The sequence below is a fragment of the Somniosus microcephalus genome, chromosome 11 (genome assembly GCF_052327205.1).
Source record: "Somniosus microcephalus isolate GS21.2 chromosome 11, FLI_Smic_1.0, whole genome shotgun sequence".
Taxonomy (NCBI): domain Eukaryota; kingdom Metazoa; phylum Chordata; class Chondrichthyes; order Squaliformes; family Somniosidae; genus Somniosus; species Somniosus microcephalus.
In genome coordinates, this window is record NC_140997.1 from 125638810 (window position 1) to 125665579 (window position 26770).

A 26770-nucleotide genomic window follows, 5' to 3' on the forward strand; every position below is an offset into this window, starting at 1 on the left:
TCTGGGTGAAGAAATTCTTCCTCCATCTCAGTCCTAAATGGCTTACCCGTTATCCTTAGACTGTGACCCCTGGTTCTGGACTCCCCCGCCATCGGGAACATCCTTCCTGCGTCTAGTCCTGTTAGAATTTTATAAGTTTCAATGAGATCCCCTCTCATTCTTCTAAACTCTAGCGAATATAAGCCTAATCGACCCAATCTCTCCTCATACGTCATTCCTGCCATTCCAGGTATCAGTCTGGTGAATCTTCGCTGTACTCTCTCCATGGCAAGAACATCCTTCCTCAGATAAGGCGACCAAAACTGCACACAATACTTAAAGTGTGGTCTCACCAAGGCCCTATACAACTGCAGCAAGACTTCCTTGCTCCTGTACTCAAATCCTCTCGTTATGAAGGCCAACATACCATTTGCCTTCTTAACCACCTGCTGCACCTGCATGCTTACCTTCAGCGACTGGTGCACAAGGACACCCAGATCTCGTTGCACTTCCCCTTTTCCCAATCTATTGCCGTTCAGATAATAATTTGTCTTCCTGTTTTTGCTACCGAAGTGGATAACCTCGCATTTATCCACATTATACTGCATTTGCCATGCATCTGCCCAATCACCCAACCTGTCCAAAACATACTGGAGTTTCTCTGCATCCTTCTCACAGCACACACGCCCACCCAGCTTTGTGTCATCTGCAAACTTGGAGATGTTACATCTGGTTCCCTCGTCTAGATCATTTATATATATTGTGAATAGCTGGGGTCCAAGGACTGATCCCTGTGGCACCCCACGAGTCACTGCCTGCCACTCGGAAAAAGAGTCATTTATTCCAACTCTTTGCTTCCTGTCTGCCAACCAGTTCTCTATCCAAGACAGTACCTTACCCCCAATCCCATGTGCTTTAACTTTACACGCTAATCTCTTATGCGGGACCTTATCGAAAGCCTTCTGAAAGTCCAAATACACCACATCCACTGGTTCTCCCTGATCTATTCTACCAGTTACATCCTCAAAAAATTCCAGTAGATTAGTCAAGCATGATTTACCTTTTGTAAATCCATGTTGACTTTGTCCGATCCTGTCACTGTTTTCCAAGTGCGCTGCTATTACATCTTTTATAATAATGGACTCTTGTAGGAACAGCTAGATTCTTAACTGAAGGACTGAGATCGAGTCAGTCTATTAAACAAACGATGTTTAATACTAATAAACAGAGTTTAACACTAAAACAATGGAAAGCTGGATAACAGGTCTGTACTGGTTGCTAGCTCCACGAGGACTGACTAGAGCCCCTCCCTGGTCGGACGTCATGACGTCATAACGTTTTCCCACCGCTGGAGGATCACGTGATCAACGTGATGACGTCATCGTGTTGGGTCTCAGTCTTAAAGGGACCGCGCTATATACATGCGATAATATGAACAGAGATACAGATTCATTCTGTAGCTAACAATTAGTTAAAGATAATTATGTACATAAGATCAGAGTCCCCTTGGTGGCTCTGCCACATGCGCCCCCCCAGAATTGTCTTTAACAGTAAAAGTCAATCGACTAGGAGGTCTGACAGGCGGAGCGACTCCTGTATTCTTGGAGTGAACGTTGTTGAACAGCGGGCGGGCTGGCGGATGGGAGCCTTCAGACTGGTGCAGATGCAGCTGGAGGGCGGCCACGGCGTGCCGACTGTGCAGTCTCTACTGGCCGGTCGATGTCCAGATGCGCCGGTTTGAGACGATCAATGGAGATGTGGTCTGGTTTACCACCGATGTCAACCAAGAAACTCTTGTCGCCAGGCTCTATTACGCGGAAAGGTCCTGTGCAGGGAGCCTTGAGCGGATCCCTATGGGCATCATGCCGAATGAATACGAATTCAGCATGTTTTAGCTCCGCTGGAACGTGCGAAGATGGCAGGCCGTGATGCGAAGTCGGAATGGGCGCGAAAGCCTTGGCCATTTCCTGGTGGTTGCTGAGTTGGTCGGCCGCAGACCATGGCGCGGTGGGAAGCGGCATGAAATCTCCCGGTACGCGGAGCGGCTGACCGTACACGAGCTCTGCGGCAGACGATTGCAGGTCCTCTTTGGGTGCCGTGCGCAGCCCCAACATGACCCATGGAAGCTTATCCACCCAGCCAGCGCCTTGGAGACTGGCTCTCAGCGATGCCTTTAACGATCGGTGGAAACGTTCGCACAAACCGTTTGCCTGTGGGTGATAGGCCGTAGTGCGGTGGAGTTTGGTGCCAAGACCCTGGGCCACAGCGTTCCAGAGCTCGGACGAGAATTGTGGACCGCGGTCTGAAGAAATATCCGCCGGAACGCCGAAACATGCGACCCACGAGGAGAGGAACGCTCTGGCTACATCGGCAGACGTAGTAGACGCCAAAGGTACTGCCTCGGGCCATCTGGTAGTACGATCGACCATGGTTAGAATGTGTGTGTAACTCTGGGATGGTGGCGGCGGTCCGACGAGATCCACGTTGACTTGGTCGAATCGCCGTTCTGGCACAGCGAACGTGGCCAATGGGGCCCTGACGTGGCGCTGCACCTTAGACTTTTGACAGACGACGCAGGTGTTAGCCCAGTCGTGGATATCCTTACGCATTCCTCTCCAGACGAACTTAGCCGACAGTAATTTTTGGGATGCTTTCACACCCGGGTGCGAAAGCCCATGGATGGCATCGAAGACTTGGCGGCGCCAGGTAGCTGGAACGATCGGGTGAGGATCCCCCATGGAGACATCGCAGAGCAACGAGGTGCCTGCTGCGTGGAATTGCACATCGGCCAGTTGGAGGCTAGAGGTGTCGGCGCGATACGACTGCGTTTCAGGGTCGGATGCTTGGTCGGTGGCCATGAGGGCATAATCGAGAAAGGCAATCGGCTACCAAATTGTCCTTGCCAGCTACGTGCTGGATGTCTGTCATGAATTCCGAAATGTAAGTTAGCTGTCTCTGCTGTCGGGCCGACCACGGTTCGGCGGTCTTGGCCATTGCAAAAGCCAGTGGTTTGTGATCTACAAACGCGGTGAAGGGACGTCCCTCCAACAGGAAACGAAAATGGCGAATGGCCAGGAACAGTGCCAGCAACTCACGGTCGAAAGTACTATATTTGCGTTCGTTGCGCCGGAGTTGGCGGCTGAAGAACGCCAGTGGCTGCCACGACCTGTTGACCCACTGTGCTTGTACGGCGCCTATGGCATCATTGGAAGCGTCCGTGGTGAGGGCGATGGTGGCTCCTGGCAGAGGGTGCGCCAACATAGTTGCATTGGCTAGAGCGGTTTTTGTGTTGTCGAAAGCGTCATCCATTGCCGCCGTCCAGGTTATTGCATCCTTTCCCCTCTTGCCTTTGAGGGCCTCGTAGAGGGGCTGCATGAGTTGTGCTGCCTTCGGCACAAAGCGGTGATAGAAGTTCACCATGCCCAGGAATTCTTGGAGGGCTTTTGTGGACTGTGGCTTCGGGAATGCCGAAATTGCTTCGACCTTTGACTGCAGCGGGATTGCACCCTCCTGGGTAATGCGGTGGCCCAAGAAGTCAATCTGATGTAGGCCGAACTGGCATTTGGCCGGATTGATTGAGGCCATGCTGGCTGAGGCGCCGAAAAAGGGTGCGGAGATGTTCGACGTGCTCCGCTTTGGTGGAGCTGGCTAACAGGATATCGTCCAGATAGACAAATAAAAACTGAAGATCCCGCAGGACCGAGTCCATGAGTCGTTGAAAGGCCTGCGCGGCGTTCTTGAGCCCAAAAGGCATTCTGAGGAACTCGGAACAGTCCAAAGGGAGTAATAACCGCAGTTTTTTTGGATGTCCTGCTGGTGTACGGGGACCTGATGGTAGCCCCGGACGAGGTCGACCTTGGAGAAGATTGAGTTTCCCGCCAAATGGGCGGAAAAGTCTTGAATGTGCGGGATCGGGTACCGATCGGGCGTCGTTGCATCATTCAGTCGACGGTAGTCCCCACATGGCCGCCATCCGCCGCCGGGCTTTGGAACGATATGTTGGTGTGAGGACCAGGGACTATTCGACCGGCGAATAATCCCCAGCCGCTCCATCGTGGCAAACTCGGCCTTCGCTGCCACGAGCTTACCGGGTTCCAGTCGCCGAGCTCGTGTGTACACTGGGGAGCCAGTCGTAGTAATGTGGTGTTGGACACCATGCTTAGCTGCCGAGGTGGAGAAAGTGGGCTTGGTCAGATCCGGGAATTCACTTAGTAGGCGGGTGAATTCGTCCGGCGAGGGTAACACGCAGGAGACAGTATGGGCCGGTGCGGAACTGCGGAAGCACGGAACGGAATGGAAGGTAGCCGCGTTGACCAGTCGACGGTTTCGGACATCTACCAAGAGGCTGTTGGCGCATAAGAAATCCGCGCCGAGGATGGCTTGTGAAACTTTGGCTGTGATACATTCCCACTGAAACCGTTGTCCGCCGAAGCACACCCGGACCTGCCGTTTGCCAAAGGTATGAATGGCCCCGCCATTAGCTGCCTCGAGAGCGGGACCGTGCCTCCCAGACTGGATGTCAAGTGCTGAGGCGGGAAGGATGCTGCACTGCGCCCCGGTGTCGCATAAAAAGCGCCGGCCCGAAAGGGAATCGGTAATGTAGAGCAGCTTCCCAGAATTCCCAATCGCCATCGCGGCCCGTACCTTAAACTCGATCCTCCTTTTCTGGGGCTGCTGCCAGGGTTGCTGGGTTTTTTTTAGGCGCGAAACTGCAAGGATGGCGGCAGCTTCTGGCTTTCGCGCCGAAACAGGCGTGGTAAAAACACAAGCTGGGGGATGGAGGCGTCTGGGCGACGTCCACGGAGGAGGGTTGTCTCGTGGTGGAGCAGTATTGCTGCGTGACCGCATAAACCGTGTCTGCCTCTGCAGCCAGTGCTGCGCAATCTGCGGTGTCCGATCTAGCGAGAGTGGCTTGAACCTTTTCAGGGAGTTGACTCAGGAATAACTCCCGAAAAAGGAAGCATTGGGGTTCGGAGCCCAGGAGCGTGAGCATCTGGCTCATTAACTCAGATGGCTTGGAATCGCCCAGGCCGGGCACAGCGAGCAGCCGACGGGCCCGCTCTGCCTTCGTGAGTCCGAAGACCTGTATTAACCGCGCTTTAAGAGCATCATACTTGCTGGCCTCTGGGGGGTTTTCGAGCAGGCTGATGATCCGTGCGGCCGTGGAGCTGTCGAGTGCGGAGACCACGTGGAGGTAGCGGGTCTGATCCGTGGCGATGTTACGGAGTTCGAATTGTGCTTCTGCTTGGACGAACCAGGAGGCAGCATGTTGTTCCCAAAACTGTGGGAGCTTCAAAGCCACGGCGTGTGCTTCCATGTTTCGTTATGCTTCTTTCGCGAATATTGTCCACGAAAATTCGGGGTCACCACTGTAGGAATGGTTAGATTCCTAACTAAAGGACTGAGATCGAGTCAGTCTATTAAACAAACGATGTTTAATACTAATAAACAGAGTTTAACACTAAAACAATGGAAAGCTGGATAACAGGTCTGTACTGGTTGCTAGCTCCACGAGGACTGACTAGAGCCCCTCCCTGGTCGGACGTCATGACGTCATCACATTTTCCCGCCACTGGAGGATCACGTGATCAATGTGATGACGTCATCGCGTTGGGTCTCAGTCTTAAAGGGACTTGCGATAATATGAACAGAGATACAGATTCATTCTGTAGCTAACAATTAGTTAAAGATAATTATGTACATAAGATCAGAGTCCCCTTGGTGGCTCTGCCACACTCTAGCATTTTCCCCACTACCGATGTCAGGCTTACCGGTCGATAATTCCCCGTTTTCTCTCTACCACCCTTCTTAAATAGTGGGGTTACATTAGCTATCCTCCAATCCATGGGAACTGTTCCAGAGTCTATAGAATTTTGGAAGATGACCAGCAATGCATCTACTATTTCTAGGGCTACTTCCTTAAGTACCCTAGGATGTAGATTATCAGGCCCTGGGGATTTAATGGCCTTCAATCCCGTCAATTTCCCTAACACCATTTCCCTACAAATACTGATTTCATTCAATTCCTCCCTCTCATGAGCCCCTATGTTCAGGTGAAACAATATGCATTGTATATCAATTGCCTGCAGTGTGAGTTACTCCAGTAAGGGAATGATAAGTAGTGTAAAAATATATTGGCCCAGTAATTCGGGTCCCAACGCGTGAGTACGGACGGGGTACTCACGCGTGAGCCCGATGGAGGTGCCGGTTTTCAGCATGCACAGCGCATGTGCGGAAAACCGGCATTTCCTTTTCTCTGAACCAAGGGGTTCAGAGGTCGAACGCGTGCGCGCAGGAGTCTGCGCGTGCGCGCTGAAATTCCTTTTTTAAGCTTTGCCCGTGCGTGAAGGCCTCCGGTTTTTACGTGTGGAAAAAGCAGACGTAAGGACTTAGTTTCAAAAGGTAAGTGGTCTATTAATTAAAGTTAGACTTTTTTTTCCACAGGTTTATTATTTTTAAAGAATTTACAGTAAGGTCAGTGTATTTTTAGACCCGATTTGTTAAAAATTAATTTTTTCAAAAATTTGAATAATTGTTTAAAATAGTTTTTTACAGTTATTAATAGTTCATTTAATTAGTGGGATGTTTTTTTAACTTTTATTTGAAGTTTAAGTACTGTTTTGGGCGCCCGGAGTTTTCATGAGTTTGACAGTTCTTACTATCAAACTCATGAATGAACTTTTGCAACCTCCGATTGGCTGCCCAGTGCTCACGTGATCCCAGCCAGCTCATCGAACTAACTACGCCGCTGGATCACGCAAGCACAGTGCGCCGGGAGCTGAACCGGGCCACTGACAGGAAATCCACGCAGGGCCAGACTTCAACTGTCGGCGCGCTAGGTAAGTGTAGGTCGGGGGCTTGCACCCGCGGGAAGCCCCAGACACCAATTTCTGGGCCAATAGTTTAGATGCAGTCCTGTTTGAGTAGATTTGGATGGGAATATGAAGATCCCTTAAGCTGTTCTAGTTTGCTAAATGTCGAATCTAAATATACAGGTTGTTACTGGTCCTTCACTTCATTAAAATACCTCCTCCAGCCCATAGCCTGTCTCCAACTATCCATGCGGTCCTTTTCTGTGTCTGTTATATTGATGAGCCTCAGTAATGTTTCACTGAATATCTCTCCTGCCTACTCTCCTGAGTCGTACTGATCAGGAAGGTGTCCAGTTTGATCCCCAGTCTGTGCTAGCTTAGTTGATGGTGGTACAGCTGCTGCAGGTGTCTTCAGTACCCCTGGGCTGTGAAGGGAATAATGAGCTGGCGTTTACTGCTCTCTACTGCTGATTAAATGTAAAGATTTGGGGTGAATACAGATTCACCACTAGCTATGATGCACCATTGAATCAAATAGTGGTTGCCTGTTCCCTGTTGAGAATCACATATCAAAAGACTACCTTGGTGAGGTCAGTGAACCCATACCCAGCAATGTGCATTGCTGGGACAATTGTTTTCAAGACTGAGATGGATAGATTTTTGTTAGGTAAGGGCATCAAGGGATTTGGAACAAATGCAAGTAAATGGAGTTGGGGTACAGATCAGCCATGACCTCACTGAATGGCAGAACAGGCTCGAGTGGCTGAATAGCCAACTCCTGTTCCTATGAGTCCATGCCTTCAAAAGGACAGTTGGTGCAAGTGGTAAAAAGAGACTTCTCATCCACTTCTGGTATTCTTTCCGGAGCATAGATTTGTAAATGGTTTCTTCTTGAATTATTCATTTTCCCCCTCTCTAATAATTAGAAACCTTTCCCCTTCTGCTTATGAATTATATTTTTGTCTTGGGGGGACGGGTCAAGTGATCACACGTCTTTTCCAGCAGGAGTGATACTAAGTGCCCAATTTAACCTCCCACCCTGTCATGGAGCAGGGTACCCTTGCTGAGCCCAGATTGTCTGAGCCCCCACCACCCCATCTCATTCCACTGTAAGACTCTACAAGGTGTTTATCATTTACAATCTTTTACAAGATTTTGATGACCTTTGTTAAAGATTTGTCCAGTTGCTCCCAATCCACCTCAACCCTTGTTGCCATTGCTCACCCTCATCCATGCTTTTGTTACCTCCAGATTCAACTATATTCCAATGCTCTCCCGAAAGGCCCCCCATCTTCCATTCTCCGTAAGCTTGAGCTCATCCAAAACTCTGCTGCCCGTATGCTAATTCGCACCAAGTCCTATTCAGTCAGCGCCCCGCGCTCATCGACCTACACTGGCTCCAACACTTCAAATTTAAAATTATTCAAATCCTTCAATCCTTCAATTCACTTCGTCAAATCCTTGTGAAAAAGAAAGACTTTCATTTATATAGCGCCTTCCGCGACCACAGGACATCGCACCATTGACGGCCGTGTCTTCAGCTGTCTAGCCCCTAAGCTCTGGGATTCCTTCTCTCAACCTCTCCACCTCTCCTTTTAAGATGCTCCTTAAAACCTACCTCTTTGAGCAAGCTTTTGGTCACCTGTCCTAATATCTCCTTATATGGCTCGGTGTTAGATTTTGTCTGATTATACTTCTGTGAAGTGCCTTGGGACGTTTTACTACATTAAAAGCACTATTTAAATGCAAGTGGTGTTGTTACTGGTAAAACACTCCAATCCTGACGTGTATAACACCAATGTGTTAATATATTAAAACATGCCATCAGACCTACTGTATTCACGTATGCTTATGCAAAGACAGTGGAAGCAACGATTAAACTGAGATGTAACCCGGTGTAAAATTCTGGAAGAAGTAGTGTACCTGAACAGCGGAGTAACTTAAAATCACACTGCGGCTTAAAGAGCGGCTGGAGGCTGCCTTTGCGGCCCAGCCTCGATTCACATTAGACCCTGATCTTGCACTGTTTCCGTTGATGTAGATATGTGTAGTACATTAAAGGCTGGGGTCTCGGTAAAAGGGAGAAATTAATGTACTGTTTGATTTTCTCCCCCTCTCTCTATCTGCAGGTTTGGAGAGCGTAGATCATTATCCAATCCTCGTAGCTGTGACGGGAATTCTTGTCCGAATCTTGGTTGACTCTGATTTTCAGGGGTAAGAAACAGTGGGGCAAGGGTTGAACGAGAGAATTGTTGGGTCTTGATGTGACACTTTAAATGGTCAAGTTCATGGGTTAGTTAGAGAAAGTATTCTATATACTGTAGTGCTCAATGTTATTTTCAACAAGGTAAAAAATCAGCCTTTTTAGGGGCATATTTTACTCTGTGGTTTAATGGATAGGTAGACATGAGTGAACGTAGCTGATAGAAAGTGTTGACTACCCTTTTTCGTGTTTTACTCCTCTATTTAAACATGTTCACAAAAGTCAGCCTGTAAAAGCAGTTGCTCATTAAGTCCTGGTTAAAGAGCAATCAGGACAAACTCGGGGTGAAATAAACCTGAGATTTGGGTTCATTACACACAGTGTATCCTGCGAGTTAGCTGCGAGTTAGTTTTATGAAAACAGGCCAAAATGTCAGTGCTTGAACAGAGCTCCGACAGAAGCAATGGCAGATTTACAGGAGGTTCAGTTACATCCTCCTTATTAACTATCTTTAAAAACCCCTCATGAAAAATCTTCATTGGGCCTTTTTAACTAAGTTTTGCACACTTCACAGCTAGATCAGTGAAATGCTCACTGCTGATTGTCTTCATACCACCAGTCACTACATTTCAAAGTAATTCACTGGATATGAAGTGCTCTGAGATTGTCCCAACCACTTTGAATGATCATTGCTTAGCAGAAATTAACATCTGTCCAGCCAACTATTGGGGACATTACTGGACCGGAGTAATTATTTGCAACGCATTTTTGACTCTCTCTACGCATGCACGCCCGTTTCGTGTCGCGCATGCACGCTCAATCCGTTCGTGTAACAAACGGTGTAGCGGCTGCGGCCTGCACTGCAATGCTTCCGTTAGCTTCGTACAGAGAAGGTCAGGGGATCCATTGGTGGCAGGGGTGGGGACAGAGGAGAGGGGATCGAAGGGGAGAGAGACAGAGGATCGGGTGGGGAGAGAGGGAGGATCAGGTGGGAGAGAGGGGGAGGATCGAAGGTGGGAAAGCGAGGGAGGATCGAAGGTGGAGAGAGCGGGAGGGAGGATCGAAGGTGGAGAGAGAGGGAGGATCGAAGGTGGAGAGAGAGAGGGAGGGAGGATCGAAGGTGGAGAGAGAGAGGGAGGATCGAAGGTGGAGAGAGAGAGGGAGGATCGAAGGTGGAGAGAGGGAGAGGATCGAAGGTGGAGAGAGAGGATCGAAGGTGGAGAGAGAGAGGGACGATCGAAGGTGGAGAGAGAGAGGATCGAAGGTGGAGAGAGAGAGAGGATCGAAGGTGGAGAGAGAGAGGATCGAAGGTGGAGAGAGAGAGAGAGGATCGAAGGTGGAGAGAGAGAGAGAGGATCGAAGGTGGAGAGAGAGAGGGAGGATCGAAGGTGGAGAGGGAGGATCGAAGGTGGAGAGAGGGAGGATCGAAGGGAGAGAGAGGGAGGATCGAAGGGAGAGAGAGGGAGGATCGAAGGTGGAGAGAGGGAGGATCGAAGGTGGAGAGAGAGAGGGAGGATCGAAGGTGGAGAGAGGGAGGATCGAAGGTGGAGAGAGAGAGGGAGGATCGAAGGTGGAGAGAGAGAGGGAGGATCGAAGGTGGAGAGAGGGAGGATCGAAGGTGGAGAGAGGGAGGATCGAAGGTGGAGAGAGGGAGGATCGAAGGTGGAGAGAGAGGGAGGATCGAAGGTGGAGAGAGAGAGGGAGGATCGAAGGTGGAGAGAGGGAGGATCGAAGGTGGAGAGAGAGAGGGAGGATCGAAGGTGGAGAGAGAGAGGGAGGATCGAAGGTGGAGAGAGAGGGAGGATCGAAGGTGGAGAGAGAGAGGGAGGATCGAAGGTGGAGAGAGGGAGGATCGAAGGTGGAGAGAGGGAGGATCGAAGGTGGAGAGAGAGAGGGAGGATCGAAGGTGGAGAGAGAGAGGGAGGATCGAAGGTGGAGAGAGAGGGAGGATCGAAGGTGGAGAGAGGGAGGATCGAAGGTGGAGAGAGAGGGAGGATCGAAGGTGGAGAGAGAGAGGGAGGATCGAAGGTGGAGAGAGAGGGAGGATCGAAGGTGGAGAGAGAGGGAGGATCGAAGGTGGAGAGAGAGAGGGAGGATCGAAGGTGGAGAGAGAGAGGGAGGATCGAAGGTGGAGAGAGGGAGGATCGAAGGTGGAGAGAGAGGGAGGATCGAAGGTGGAGAGAGAGGGAGGATCGAAGGTGGAGAGAGAGAGGGAGGATCGAAGGTGGAGAGAGAGAGGGAGGATCGAAGGTGGAGAGAGAGAGGGAGGATCGAAGGTGGAGAGAGAGAGGGAGGATCGAAGGTGGAGAGAGGGAGGATCGAAGGTGGAGAGAGGGAGGATCGAAGGTGGAGAGAGAGGGAGGATCGAAGGTGGAGAGAGAGAGGGAGGATCGAAGGTGGAGAGAGAGAGGGAGGATCGAAGGTGGAGAGAGGGAGGATCGAAGGTGGAGAGAGGGAGGATCGAAGGTGGAGAGAGAGGGAGGATCGAAGGTGGAGAGAGAGGGAGGATCGAAGGTGGAGAGAGGGAGGGAAGATCGAAGGTGGAGAGAGGGAGGATCGAAGGTGGAGAGAGAGGGAGGGTCGAAGGTGGAGAGAGAGGGAGGATCGAAGGTGGAGAGAGAGAGGGAGGATCGAAGGTGGAGAGAGGGAGGATCGAAGGTGGAGAGGGAGGGAGGATCGAAGGTGGAGAGAGAGAGGGGGAGGATCGAAGGTGGAGAGAGAGGGAGGATCGAAGGTGGAGAGAGAGAGAGGGAGGGTCGAAGGTGGAGAGAGAGGGAGGATCGAAGGTGGAGAGAGAGGGAGGATCGAAGGTGGAGAGAGGGAGGATCGAAGGTGGAGAGGGAGGGAGGATCGAAGGTGGAGAGGGAGGGAGGATCGAAGGTGGAGAGGGAGGGAGGATCGAAGGTGGAGAGAGGGAGGATCGAAGGTGGAGAGAGGGAGGATCGAAGGTGGAGAGAGAGGGAGGATCGAAGGTGGAGAGAGAGGGAGGATCGAAGGTGGAGAGAGAGAGGGAGGATCGAAGGTGGAGAGAGAGGGAGGATCGAAGGTGGAGAGAGAGTATCGAAGGGTGGGGAGAGGGGATTGAAGGGGGGAGAGAAGGTCAGGGAATTGGGGGTCGGGGGGGCAGGGAGCACAGAAAGAACAGTGGGGATGTGGGAATAACATGATCCAAGTCTAAAGGAGGGGGGATGTGAGCGAGAACATCATCCAGATGGCAAGACGGATCACGTTCTTCCCCCCCCCAACTCTGTTAGACGTGGATCACGTTCTTCCAACTCCACCCCCACTCCCTTTACACCCGCACCACCTTCTCCCTCTCCTCCCCCTAGACCTGGTTGATTTCTCGGAAAGCCCAGCGCATGTGCAGCAAGTGACATCTTGGACTGAACGAAATCCGGAAGTCATGACACTGTCAATATTCACTTCATACCCAATAAACCTGTTAACAATCCATGACCCACACACAATGCCCCATCTATCGCGGGGGGGGGGGGGGGGGTGGGAGAAGGTCAGGAACTTGTTCTGGGGGGGAGGTGGTCAGGAACTTGTTGTGGAGGAGAGAAGGTCAGGAACTTGTTGTGGGGGGGGGGGGAAGTCAGGAACTTGTGGGGAGGGAGAAGGTCAGGAACTTGTGGGGAGGGAGAAGGTCAGGAACTTGTGGCGGGGAGAAGGTCGGGAACTTGTGGGGAGGGAGAAGGTCAGGAACTTGTGGCGGGGAGAAGGTCGGGAACTTGTGGCGGGGAGAAGGTCGGGAACTTGTTGGGGGGAGAAGGTCAGGAACTTGTTGTGGGGGGAAGAAGGTCAGGAACTTGTTGTGGGGGTGAGAAGGTCAGGAACTTGTGGGGGGGAGAAGGTCAGGAACTTGTGGCGGGGAGAAGGTCGGGAACTTGTGGGGGGAGAAGGTCAGGAACTTGTGGCGGGGAGAAGGTCGGGAACTTGTTGGGGGGAGAAGGTCAGGAACTTGTTGTGGGGGGAAGAAGGTCAGGAACTTGTTGTGGGGGTGAGAAGGTCAGGAACTTGTGGGGGGGGAGAAGGTCAGGAACTTGTTGTGGGAGGGAGAAGGTCAGGAACTTGTTGTGGGGGTGAGAAGGTCAGGAACTTGTGGGGGGGGAGAAGGTCAGGAACTTGTGGCGGGGAGAAGGTCAGGAACTTGTTGTGGGGGGAGAAGGTCAGGAACTTGTTGTGGGAGGGAGAAGGTCAGGAACTTGTTGTGGGGGTGAGAAGGTCAGGAACTTGTGGGGGGGGAGAAGGTCAGGAACTTGTGGCGGGGAGAAGGTCAGGAACTTGTGGGGGGAGAAGGTCAGGAACTTGTGGGGGGAGAAGGTCAGGAACTTGCGGGGGGAAGGAGGTCAGGAACTTGTGGGGGGAGAAGGTCAGGAACTTGTTGGGGGGAGAAGGTCAGGAACTTGTTGTGGGGGGAGAAGGTCAGGATCTTGTGGGAGGGAGAAGGTCAGGAACTTGTGGGGGGGGAGAAGGTCAGGAACTTGTGGCGGGGAGAAGGTCAGGAACTTGTGGGGGGAGAAGGTCAGGAACTTGTGGGGGGAGAAGGTCAGGAACTTGTGGGGGGAGAAGGTCAGGAACTTGTGGGGGGAGAAGGTCAGGAACTTGTGGGGGGAGAAGGTCAGGAACTTGTGGGGGGAGAAGGTCAGGAACTTGTGGGGGGGAGAAGGTCAGGAACTTGTTGTGGGGGGAGAAGGTCAGGAACTTGCGGGGGGAAGGAGGTCAGGAACTTGTGGGGGGAGAAGGTCAGGAACTTGTTGGGGGGAGAAGGTCAGGAACTTGTTGTGGGGGGAGAAGGTCAGGATCTTGTGGGAGGGAGAAGGTCAGGAACTTGTGGGGGGGGAGAAGGTCAGGAACTTGTGGGGGGGAGAGAAGGTCAGGATCTTGTGGGGGGGGAGAAGGTCAGGAACTCGTTGTGGGGGGAGAAGGTCAGGAACTTGTTGTGGGGGAGAACGTCAGGAACTTGTTGTGGGGGGGAGAAAGTCAGGAACTTGTGGGGGGGGAAGGTCAGGAACTTGTGGGGGGGGGAAGGTCAGGAACTTGTGGGGGGAGAAGGTCAGGAACTTGTGGGGGGAGAAGGTCAGGAACTTGTTGGGGGGAGAAGGTCAGGAACTTGTTGTGGGGGGAGAAGGTCAGGAACTTGTTGTGGGGGGAGAAGGTCAGGATCTTGTGGGAGGGAGAAGGTCAGGAACTTGTGGGGGGGGAGAGAAGGTCAGGATCTTGTGGGGGGGGAGAAGGTCAGGATCTTGTGGGGGGGGAGAAGGTCAGGAACTCGTTGTGGGGGGAGAAGGTCAGGAACTTGTTGTGGGGGAGAACGTCAGGAACTTGTTGTGGGGGGGAGAAGGTCAGGAACTTGTGGGGGGGGGAAGGTCAGGAACTTGTGGGGGGGGGAAGGTCAGGAACTTGTGGGGGGGGAGAAGATCAGGAACTTGTTGTGGGGGGAGAAGGTCAGGAACTTGTTGTGGGGGGGAGAAGGTCAGGAACTTGTTGTGGGGGGGGGAAGGTCAGGAACTTGTTGTGGGGGGGGAAGGTCAGGAACTTGTGGGGGGGGAGAAGGTCAGGAACTTGTTGTGGGGGAGAACGTCAGGAACTTGTTGTGGGGGGGAGAAGGTCAGGAACTTGTTGTGGGGGGGGGAAGGTCAGGAACTTGTGGGGGGAGAAGGTCAGGAACTTGTTGTGGAAGGGACAGGTCAGGAACTTGTTGTGGGGGGGAGAAGGTCAGGAACTTGTGGGGGGGGAGAAGGTCAGGAACTTGTGTGGGGGGGAGAAGGTCAGGAACTTGGGGGGGAGAAGGCCAGGAACTACTTGTGGTGGGGGGGAGAAAGTCAGGAACTTGTTGGCGGAGTGGGGGCAGGGCGGGCGGAGGTCTGAAACTCCAGGGGTGGAGAAGGTCAAGCGCTTTTTGGGGAGGGGAAAGGTCGGGAATTGTTGGGGGGAGTAGGTTAGAAACTTGGAAAGGGGAGAAGGTCAGGAACTCAGGGGGGTGGTGGGGAGAAGTTCAGAAACAGAGGGGTGGGGGAGAAGGTCAGAAACTCGGGGGGGGGGGTGCGGTGGAAAAGGTCAGGAACTTGTTGAGTAGGGAAAATGTCAGGAACGTTGGGGAGTGAAAAGGTCAGGAAGTTGTTGGGGGTTAAGGCCAGGAACTCGTAGTTGGGGAGAAGGTCAGGAACTCGGGGTGGGGGAAGGTCAGGAACTTGTGGGGGTGGTGGTCAGGAACTTGTTTGGTGGGGGGGTGGGAAGATGGTAAGGTGGTAAGGCCCTAACCCGCGAGGGTGAGCCCTGTCTGTTCTCTGAAAGCAGTACTATGAGCTGTGTCTGGAGCCTGGCAGTCAGAATGAATGGCTCAAACAACATGTTGCAAAGTACTCGATTACTCAGGCAGGCAGGATTTAATTACATATTCCAGACAAACTGCTGGGTGTGTCTTGTCTTCCAAAGGGACCAATCAGAAATCTGGTCTTGTCATCCAAGGGGACCAATCAGATCTTTGGAGTTGCAAATACACACGACCTTACTGGACAGAATGACATGAATGGCTCTTAAACCCTCTTTTGTTTGACAGGCACAAAATACAGATGCATATTAATGCCTTTGGCATACCAGACTGTAATATATATTCTCGTCGGCTTGTAAAAAAAAACTTAACAAGAACCAAGAAAAAATCCAATAAGTAATCCACCACTGACTAAATCCCTTTAAGGTTTGTTTTTGTCTGACAGCTGCGCGCAATACCATAATCAGCATTTTTTTTTTTATGTTATTTGTTTATGGGATGTGGGCGTGGCTGGCATGGCCACCATTTATTGCCCATTTCTAATTGCCATTGAGACGGTGGTGGTGAGCCTCCTTGAACTGCTGCAGTCTGTGTGATTGAAGGTACTCCCACAGTGCTGAGGGCGGGAGTTCCAGGATTTTGACCCAGCGGCAATGAAGGAACGACGATATATTTCCAAGCCAGGATGGTGTGTGACTTGGAGGTGGTGGTGGTCCGATGTGCCTGCTGCCTTGTCCTTCTAGGTGGTAGAGGTCGCGGGTTTGGGAGGTGCTGCCAAAGAAGCCTTGGCAAGTTGCTGCAGTGCATCTTGTTGATGGTACACACTGCAGCCACGGTGCGCCGGTGGTGGAGGGAGTGAATGTTTAAGGTGGTGGATGGGGTGCCAGTGTTAATAGATGGAATGCCTGTAGTGTGCTGGATGGGGGATTCAGTGTCAGAGTTAATAGATACAGGCCTAGAAATTCAGTTGTTAGCGCCAGCCGCTAGCGCCTTAGGAGGAGGAGAAGTGGGGCGCGAAGCGGCTAGCGCCCGGGCGCAGCGCGATCTGCGCCTCTCGCGAACTTTAGTCAAGATTTAGCGGCAGCGCAAAACCGCAGCACCTGCTCAGCTGCGCGCGCAGATCCTGACATCATTTGATGGTGCAACGCCCTTGGTGTGCCCCGAACCGGAACTTCAGTGGCGCCCCCCGCGACTGGTTGAGTGGAACGGTTCCCAGTCGTTGTGGGGCGCGGGGGGCGCTATTTAAAGGGGACTCTTCCTGCATTCTTCGTGGCAGCCATTTTGTTCCACTCCTGTGTGAGAGAGAGAGATTTGGAGAGAGACAAAGGGAGAGAGCTTTCTGCTTTGACTCAGCGCTCACGCAGGTACTTCTGGCTTCAGGCCAGAGCTTTGCACTTGGATTTAACTTTCAGTGCCATAGCCTTGAGTCGCCACATATAATGGGGGCTGCAATGGGTGGAAACGTTGGGTTTCTGCATTGCATTCAAGGGGCTCAGAGATGCCGAGAGAGAGTGCCAGTCATGGCCAGACGGAGAAGGGCCAACAGGCGTCGGCACAGGAGGCCTTACCCACCCAGGGTCTACCGCCAGCAGTTCTCATATCTCAACATGTCTGAGGAGCAGTGTGTTCGGAGGCTGCGATTCAGAAGGGAGGTGGTCACTGAGATCTGCCACCTGCTTCAGAGAGATCTGCAGCCACAGCTGAGGAGCAGGACGTCTGTCAGTGGCAGTGAAGGTGACAGTGGCTCTCAACTTCTATGCCACCGGCTCCTTCCAATCCACTACTGGGGACATTGCCAATATCTCCCAGTTCGCGGTACATTGCTGCATCCGCCAGGTGACGAATGCCCTCTTCAGAAGGAGACGTCAGTACATCTCTTTCCCCATGACCCCGGACAAGCAGCAAGAGCATGCAATGGGATTTGCAAGAATAGCGGGCTTCCCCATGGTCCAGGGCGCCATTGACTGCACGCATGTGGCTTTGCGGGCACCTCTACAGAATGCCGAGGATTACCACAACCGGAAGGGATACCATTCGCTCAACGTCCAGTTGGTGTGTAACCACAGGCAGCTCATACTAGCTGTCAATGCCCGCTTTCCAGGCAGCAGCCACGATGCCTTCATCCTGCGCCAGACTTCTGTGGCAGACATTTTCAAAGCCCCGGCTCACCCAGGAGGCTGGCCTGTCGGGGACAAGGGTTATCCTTTGCGCACCTGGCTGGTGACCCCGCTCCGTGCGCCCAGCACCCCTGCTGAAGAACGATACAATGACAGCCATCAAGCGACCAGGAACATCATTGAGCACACAATCGGCTGTCTGGACCATTCCGGGGGAGCCCTTCAGTATTCGCCTGAGCGAGTCTCCCATTTTGTTGTAGTGTGCTGCATGCTGCACAACCTGGCTATCCTCAGGACTCAGCCACTGCCAGCAGACATTGGAGGACCACCAGAAGAGGAGGAGGAGGAGCACCAAGACGGGAGGGAGGCACAAAGTGCAAGGGCCGTCCGTCGGCAGATTATTGCAAGTCGGTTCTAGGACCCCTCTCAGGGAATGGCTTGTGACATTGAAAGAACGTGAATGGAGCCGCTCCGCAAACCCTCAAGGCAACAAATAGTTCAAAGTGCAAACATGGACAATCTGAATAAAGGCAATTTTTTATTTTACAAACTCTGTGCCCTTCCCGCATGACAAACAAATGCAGAGAAACCCCCCAAAAAACAGTCAGACACATAACTGGCTCTCACAACCTGGAGAAAATGAAAAAAAGAGTTAAACAAAAATGACCATGATCCTCGGCCTTCATATAAAAAACAAACACAACATTGTCGGCCTTCATATAAAAAAAAACACATTACATTCTCGGCCTTCATATAAAAAAAACATTGCATTCTCGGCCTTCATATAAAAAAAAACATTTTGCCACACCTACTTTTTCGCCTGCGAGGGTGATTCGCCTCGCTTGCGCGATTTGCCCCTTCCCGCCCTGCAGCTCCTCCTCAATTGGACCCCAGTGGCTGCAGCAAGGCTGGGGGAAGGCTGTTGAGGGTCAGATGGTGAGTCGGCAGATGCCCTTGGGGGATGGCCTGGACCAGCTCTGGGCCTGGAGGGCCCGGCTGCTGACTGCTCCAACTCTGCTGCGGCAGCAGTCTGTCCTACGGGTGGTGACAGCTGCAGTGGAGGAGTGACAGTGTTGGTGCTGCCAACCTGACAGAGCACAGGCACTCCCTGGTCGGCCGATACACTGGCACTCGCGCGGGCCAGCACTGAAGAATGCGCAGCAATCTGCTGAAGCACAGACTGCTGGGCTGCTGCGGCGCGGCGAGGGCCCCGGCGATTCCTGGCCGATCCAGCGAGGGTGGCAGCAGTTAATGCCCGTGTGGCCCTGATCTGTGTCTGCATCAGACCAGCCAGTGATTGCATGGCATGACTAAGCACTTGGCTGGAAGCCGCCTGTGCTGCCCCGAAGTCCTGCAGACTCCTGGCCTGTGCTGCCCCGAAGTCCTGCAGACTCCTGGCCTGTGCTGCCCCGAATTCCTGAACACTCCTTGCCAGTGACTCTCTGGAGTCAGGCATCCTTGCCACTGCAGCCATGTGCTCAATGTGCCTGCGCTCAGCCTGGGCGCCCATTTCACCAAGGAGCCGCACCTCCTCTGCACTCACCGTAGCAGGACTGGAGGCACACTCACCCTCCGGGGAGAAGGCTGCCGAGCTTCTCCACCCCTCCTGCATTGCTGCAGCCCGCTGGGCCCCGGAGCTTCACTGTCATCAGACCCTCCCCCCCCCCCCCCCCCCCCCCAAACCCCTGCTCCCCTCCAGGGAAGACGTGTCCCCATCATGGCCATGGGCTGCCTCGGCTGAGGGTGGCACTGATGGGCCGGCCTCCTTTTCCTCCTCATCGAATTCCGAATCAGTCGCAGTGCCAGCTTGAGGGCCCGCCTCCTCACCTGGCGATTCATCATCTGAAAGCAGGGAGGCACAGGAGTTGCTTTAGAGTGAGGACAGGATGGCAGCGAGGGAGGCATGAGTGCTGCAATGCCCTGCATTGGTTCAAGAGTGGCAAAGGATGCTGGTGTGAGGCACAAGTGGAAAGAGAGAGGTCAAAAAGGTGATGACCTTACCATTGCTGTCCAGAACGGGGTCAGCATCTCCAGTGGCGACGGGGCCAATCAGCCGGCCTCCCATTATCCGCTCCACTCGCTGCTCCAGGTCGCTCAGGTCTTTAAGGTTAGGACGGCCTCCCCCGGTCCGTCGCTGCTGCCTCCGATTGTGGGCCAGCTTGCCCTGCAAGAGAAAGGACGGCCTCTGAGTACGGTGTCAAGCCCTGATCTTGCCTGCACTGTCTCCCATGGTGGAATAGCCCTGACAGTGTCAAGCCCTCATCTTGCCTGCACTGTCTCCCATGGTCGAATAGCCCTGACAGTGTCAAGCCCTCATCTTGCCTTCACTGTTCCCATGGTCGAATAGCCCTGACAGTGTCAAGCCCTCATCTTGCCTTCACTGTCTCCCATGGTCGAATAGCCCTGACAGTGTCAAGCCCTCATCTTGCCTGCACTGTCTCCCATGGTCGAATAGCACTGACAGTGTGTAAAGTGGTGAATGTGCATGTGATTTTCATGAGAGTCCCATAGCTGTTGGATGAGGGCTGGGCATTGGGGCTTTCAGGACCCTTTGGCCGTAAAATGAGGTGCCCATGCAGGGATGAAGAGGATACTGGAAAGGGTACTCACCCTGACAACCTGAGTGAGGTCGTTGAACTTTTTTCTGCACTGCGTGGGTGTCCTGGGGATCAAGCTGTTGGAGGTCACTCTGTTCGCCACCTCCCTCCAGGCTTTTCTGTACTCGCTGGGCAGCGGCCTCCTGCCACTGTCAGGGAAGAGGACAGGTCGCCTGCGCTCCACTGCGCCAACCAGAAGCTTCAGGGCACCCTCGCTGAAGCGCTGCGCTTGCTCCCTGGCCTTCTCCATAGTCGTGGGCGTAGCGTTCTTGAAGCAGCTCTGTTTAGGCCTAGATGCAGGGCGTGGGTGCAATCCAAATCGACCCTCCCCCTTTAAGAGCTGACCGGTGCCAGCGTGTCTGCCTTCAATCAATAACTCGCTGCACCTGCGCTGCGCCCGCCCTCGGTGGTAGCGCCTCGGCTCGCCGGCTTAGCGCCTTATGATAGTCGTGCACCGCCTGCTTTAGCGCAGCAGCAACCTCTTGGGGCGAAGCAACTCAATTTCCGTGGACGTGGCGCTAAGTTGCGCCGGCCGCTAAATTTAGCGAACGCCCGGCTATAGCGCCCCAAACGTGGCGATACTGAATTTCTAGGCCACAATGTCTGTACTGTGTCTGGAATGGAATGCCTGTCCTATACTGGACATAGGCCTCATGCCATTACCCATGGACACTTGTATTGGGCAGACAGGCATACATTGGGAGGTGTTGTCGAAGAAGCCTTGGCTGCAGTGCATCTTATAGATGGTACACACTGCAGCCATGGTGTACCGGCGGTGGATGGAGTTAATGTTTATGGTGATGGATGGGGTGTCAATCAAGCGGGCTGCTTTGTCCTGGATGGTGTCGAGCTTCTTGAGTGTTGTTGGAGCTGCACTCATCCAGGCAAGTATTCCATCACACTCCTGACTTGTAGATGGTGGAAAGGCTTTGGGGAGTCGAGAGGTGAGAATATCCAGCCTCTGACCTGCTCTTGTAGCCACAGTATTGATGTGGCTTGTCCAGTTAAGTTTCTGGTCAATGGTGACCTCCAGGATGTTGATGTTTGGGGATTTGATGATGGTAATGCTATTGAATGTCAAGGGAAGGTGGTTAGACTCTCTCTTGTTGGAGATGGTCATTGCCTGGCACTTGCGTGGCACGAATGTTACTTGCCACTTATCAGCTCAAGCCTGAATGTTGTCCAGGTCTTGCTACATAAGGGCACGGACTGTTTCATTATCTGAGGAGTTGTGAATGGAACTGAACACAGCGCAATCATCAGCGAACATCCCCACTTCTGACCTTATGATGGAGGGAAGCTCATTGATGAAGCAGCTGAAGATGGTTGGGCCTAGGACACTTCCCTGAGGAACTCCTGCAGCGATGCCCTAGGGATGAGATGATTTGCCTCCAACTACCACAACATCTTCCTTTGTGCTAGATATGATTGCAGCCAGTGAATAGTTTTCCCCCCTGATCCCCATTGATTTCAATTTTACTTGAGCTCCTTGGTGCCATATTTGGTCAAATGCTGCCTTAACATCAAGGGTAGTCACTCTCGCCTCAGCTCTGGAATTCAGCTCTTTTGTCCCTGCTTGGACCAAGGCTGTAATGAGGTCTGGAGTCAAGTGGTCCTGGCAGAACCCAAACTGAGCATTGATGAGCAGGTTATTGGTGAGTAAGTGCCGCTTGATAGCACTGTCGACGACAGCTTCCATCACTTTGCTGATGATTGAGAGTAGACTGATGGGGCGGTAATTAACTGGATTGGATTTGTCCTGCTTTTTGTGGACTGGACATACCTCGGCAATTTTCCACTTTATCGGGTAGATGCTAGTGTTGTAGCTATGCTGGAACAGCTTGGTTAGAGGCGCAACTGGTTCTGGAGAACAAGTCTTCACCACAGCCAGGATGTTGTCAGGGCCATAGCCTTTGCTGTGTCTAGTGTGCTCAGCCGTTTCTTGATATCGCGTGGAGTGAATCGAATTGGCTGAAGACTGGCTTCTGTGATGGGGACTTCAGGAGGAGGTCAATATGGATCATCTACTTGGCACTTCTGGCTGAAGATGGTTGCACTCGCGTGCTGGGCTCCACCATCATTGAGGATGGTAATGTTCACGGAGCCTCCTCCTCCCATTAATTGTATATCTTTCCCAGTGTATATCTTTCGCACTGCTCACTCTGTCCATGATGATGAACTCTAGCACTTTTCCTACTGTAACGTTAAACCCACTGTTGTTTGCAAGAGAGGAATTGATAAATATAAGTGTAAAGTTTGCTACATTCCCATCCTGTGGAAGATTAGAACTGATGTATCCCCTGTTTCCTTTTCTGTTTTTTTTTAATACCCTTGGGTGGGAACTGTCTGATCCCTGGAAATTTGTCTGGTTTCAATTGCGTTACTTTATCTATTTTGATTCTCTGTTTGAATTAATCTCCAGGATTTTTCCCTTCATTAATCTCCTTTTGTAACCGCTAATGGATCCATATTGAATAGGCACTTCAGATCCTAATCGGTGCAAACCAAGCACTTTGACTTGGGTTAATTATTTTCTGCAAGTAACCTTTACTTGTGAAAAGAGCAAAGATACCCCTTACAGATCACAAGGTGCTGTCAAGTCTGACTGCTCTGTGTAGTCTCTCAGCACGTCCCAGTTTGCAGACCTTTCCTTTCAGCTGAGACTGAGCATCGCTCAGGAAAATGTTGCTAGATTACAGGATCGAGAGTTCTGGCAGCATTCAAATGCAAATGGCCAGCCGCCAGTACACTGGTACTGCGGCCACTAAGTGAGTGCTTCCTCTTGCATGAGTAACCATGATGGAGTAATGCTGTGTATAAAGTTTGCAGTGAGGGCGCTGCCTGGTTTTAAAATAAAAGCTAGATACCAGGTCCTGGCAGAGCACTCCATTTACTGCTGCATCTGTGCAGCCCTCGGGAGTGCTCTGGAGGAGTTGGAATGCAGTCCGTGCTGCGCACGTGAGGGATATTGTAGCAACTTCAAACTGGCCTCTCCTACACTGCACCATGCTGAACACATAAATGATATCATTCTTTATTCCAGCAGCAACACTGCGTCTGTTTGCAATATAATTGGAGAGCTGATGAAGGTTTTGCCTGTTCTTGTCTAATGGCACAAGGAATAGACTTGACCTTGGAACAGAATAGTGTCTGTCATCTGTATTAATTTGTATGTGGGTTCAATGACGACACATTCATGAAAGAGAATGACTTTTTATCTAAAGTATGTTCAACTCAGTTAACAGCATTACAGGAGACACCATCTTAGAGATCCATCTAAAACGAAACTAAAACTAAACTGCTTGTCTCTCACATGCCCTCTGCTGGTCAGGCATAAATAAATAATCAACCAGGCAAATATGCTGGTAAGGCATAAATAATCAAACAGGCAAATACCATCACTATTTGCTGATATCATTACATCTCCCTTTCTTAAAACAAAAGTATTTTACTTTTATCTAACAACATGTTTTCTTTGTATTACTCTGCATTTTAACTGTAACACTTAATGAACTTTCATTATCATTATCAAGGTTTTTTAACCTTGCTTTGTGTGTTCACATGAAATATTAATACACTGGAACTTGAAGAAAGAATAAGATAACATTACTTCCTTCTATAACAAGAGTCCTTAAACTTGCTCAATGAGTCTCTCAGGAGCCTTCACGTGTCTTGAGGATTTTCTGATTGATTGTCCTTGAATCTGAGTTGTTGCCTCAGATGATGGTTTCTCAGCTGTGTGATCAGGTTGTTCAACAGTATCAGTCTTTTGACCTGCTGTGTGATCAGGTTGTTCAACAGTATCAGTCTTTTGACTTGCTGTGGCTGGTCCCATGAGAAGATCTCGACGATTTCTTCGCAGAACAGCACCCTCATCTGTCTGAATGGTGTATGATCTTGGTTGAACTTCACTCAGGACAGTTCCCTTCTGAGTCCATATGTTTGTTTTGTCTTTGAACCTTACTTGGTCACCAGTGTGGAGTTCAGGTAGGTTTTGTGTTCCTCTGTCATAGTAGTACTTTTGCTTTTCTTTCTGTTGTTCTTTGAACTTCCTCACTTTCTCCCCCTCTTTTGTTTTCAGGAGGTTCTCCGGGATGGGTAGGTTTGACCTCAGCAGACGTCCCATAAGGAGTTGGGCTGGTGACTTACCACACTCGAGCGGCGCTGTGCGGTATACAAGCATGCTCTGGTAGAAGTCAGTTCCACTGTCTTTTGCCTTGTACATCAGTCTTTTCACTGTCTGGACCAATTTTTCCACTAGTCCATTGGACTGTGGAAAGTGAGGACTTGATGTTGTGTGGACAAAGTCCCACTCTTTGGCAAAGTGTCGGAAACTTGCATTGTAAAACTGGGGTCCGTTGTCTGTGAAGACCTCGCTTGCCACGCCATGTCTGGAGAATATGGCTTTCATACATCTTATCACAGCATCTGCAGTGGTGGTGTACAGTCTACAAACCTCTGGATACAGGGAGTAATAGTCTGTGACTACAAGATAGTCCTTCCCTTGACATACGAATAGGTCAGCGCCTACCTTCTGGTAAGGTCTGTCTGGCGCTGGGTGTGGCTTTAGTGGTTCTACCGGATTGCTTGCTCGATATTTCAGGCATATTGTGCAGTTTGACACCTCATTTGTCACATCTTGGTTGATTCGTAGCCAGTACATCACCTCTCGTGCTCTTTTCTTACACTTTTCGATTCCCAGATGTCCTCCATGGATTCTTTTTAGCATCTCTTTTCTCAGACTCTTTGGGATAACTATTTTAGTTCCTTTGTAGATGATGTGTTCGACCAGTGATAGTTCCGCCCTGCAGTTCCAGTACTCTGCCATGTCAGGTGAGCAGTCTTGCTTCATGTTGGGCCATCCATCCAAGATGCTTTTCCTCAGTCGTCTCATTGTTTCATCTTTGTTTGTCTCAGTCTTTATGAGCTCCATTTTTGCATCTGCTATGGGCAGTGCACTTGTGATCATGTCCACATAGGCGTTCACTTTTTCATCCATTTTGGTGTTTGCGGGCTCTCTTGGGTCTACAGCTCTGGACAACGTGTCTGCTGTATACATCAGCTTACCCGGGGTGTACGCAACATTCAGTGTATAGCGTTGCAGCCTGATCATCATTCTTTGTATTCTTAGCGGACAGCTATTTAGTGGCTTTTGGAACAATGCAATCAAGGGCTTATGGTCAGTCTCTACACTGATTGCTTGTCCTGACACAAACTGGTGAAATCTTTCACAGGCGTATGTGATGCTGAGCAGCTCCTTTTCTATTTGAGCATATCGCGTCTCCGCATCTGTCATTGAGCGCGATGCATATGCAATAGGTTGCCAGTAGTCATATTTTTGCAGAAGAACGGCACCGAGCCCACTCTGTGATGCATCTGATGATATCTTGATGGGTCTCGCTGGGTCATAAAACCTCAGAACTGGTTCCTCTGTGAGCAGTTTCTTTAGATCGCTCCATGACTTCTCATGCTCATGATTCCATTCCCATTCTATGTTCTTTTCAGTTAGTCTTCTCAGTGGCGCCATCTTTTCTGAGAGGTTGGATATGAATTTACCCATGTAGTTGATCATTCCATTAAACCTCTGCACGTCCTTTTTGCATTGTGGCTTTGGCATATTCTCAATGGCGGACACCTTTCTGGGATCTGGTCTGATGCCCTCACTGCTAAGGATATCTCCCACGAATGTCAGTTCTGTCACCCCGAGCTGGCATTTCTCTCTATTCAGCTTCAGGTTTGTTTTCCTTGTTGCTTCCAGCACTTTTTTCAGTCTCTTGTCCTGCTCAGTTCTTGTGGTTCCCCATACTATGATGTCATCCATTGATGTATCAACTCCCTCCAGGTGCTCATAGATCATATGGATAGTTTTGTGATACACTTCAGGAGCTGAGGCAATGCCAAATGGTAGCCTTAGGAATCTGTATCTGCCAAATGGACTGTTGAACGTGCACAGTCTTGAACTTGCCTCGTCCAGTTTCATCTGCCAAAATCCTGACGATGCATCTAACTTGCTGAAATACTTTGCATTTGCAAACTGTGACATGATTTCCTCACGTGTAGGAAGCTTGAAGTGCTCTCTCTTTATTGCTCTGTTTAGATCTCTTGGATCCAGGCAAATTCTGAGCTTTCCATTCTTTTTGTCCACAACGACGAGGGAACTCACCCACTCAGTTGGCTCATCTATCTTCTGAATCACGTTCAGGCTTTCCATCCTGTCCAACTCTGCCTTCAGTTGCTTTTGAAGAGCAAACGGAACTTTTCTGCATGGATGTATGACCGTTGGCATACTTTTATCTACTCTGATCGTGTGTTCTCCTGGAAGGCAGCCTAGACCCTTAAATAGGTTGTTGTACTCTTTCATGAGTTCACCATAGACTGTCTCTCCTTCGCTTTCCACAACGAGGACTCTCTTTACCAGGTTCAGTCTCTCACAGGCTATTAAACCTAGTATGGCCTGCACATCCTTTGGCACCACGATTAATGCTAGCGTGTGCTCTCTGCCCTTGTGTGTCACTTTGACAATGCATTTTCCTTTCACTGGTATATCAGTACCTGAGTATCCTGTCACTTTCACTTTTGCTCCATGTATCTTTGGTCTGGGTCTAATTTTCTTAAAATCAGTCTCTGATATCACATTAACTTGTGCTCCAGTATCCAATTTAAATGGAATGTGTATGTCATTCACTTTTAGTGTCAACATCCAGTCTCTTTTTTCTTTTTTGTTTTCAGACACAACATCTACATAGAATTCCTCTATCTCACTTTCATCTACTGCATGGACCTTGCTT

The 26770-nt window shown here is 51.0% G+C and overlaps 1 protein-coding gene across 2 annotated transcripts in view; it reads left to right on the top strand.

The window, feature by feature from the left end:
- rnf123 (ring finger protein 123) overlaps positions 1–26770 on the top strand; it is a 693175-nt gene that overhangs the window by 440151 nt on the left and 226254 nt on the right. For both annotated transcript variants that reach the window (XM_086001224.1, XM_086001225.1), the window contains exon 34: positions 8921–9005. In XM_086001224.1, coding sequence (XP_085857350.1) covers positions 8921–9005 — 85 coding nt within the window. The remainder of the gene's footprint in view (positions 1–8920; positions 9006–26770) is intronic.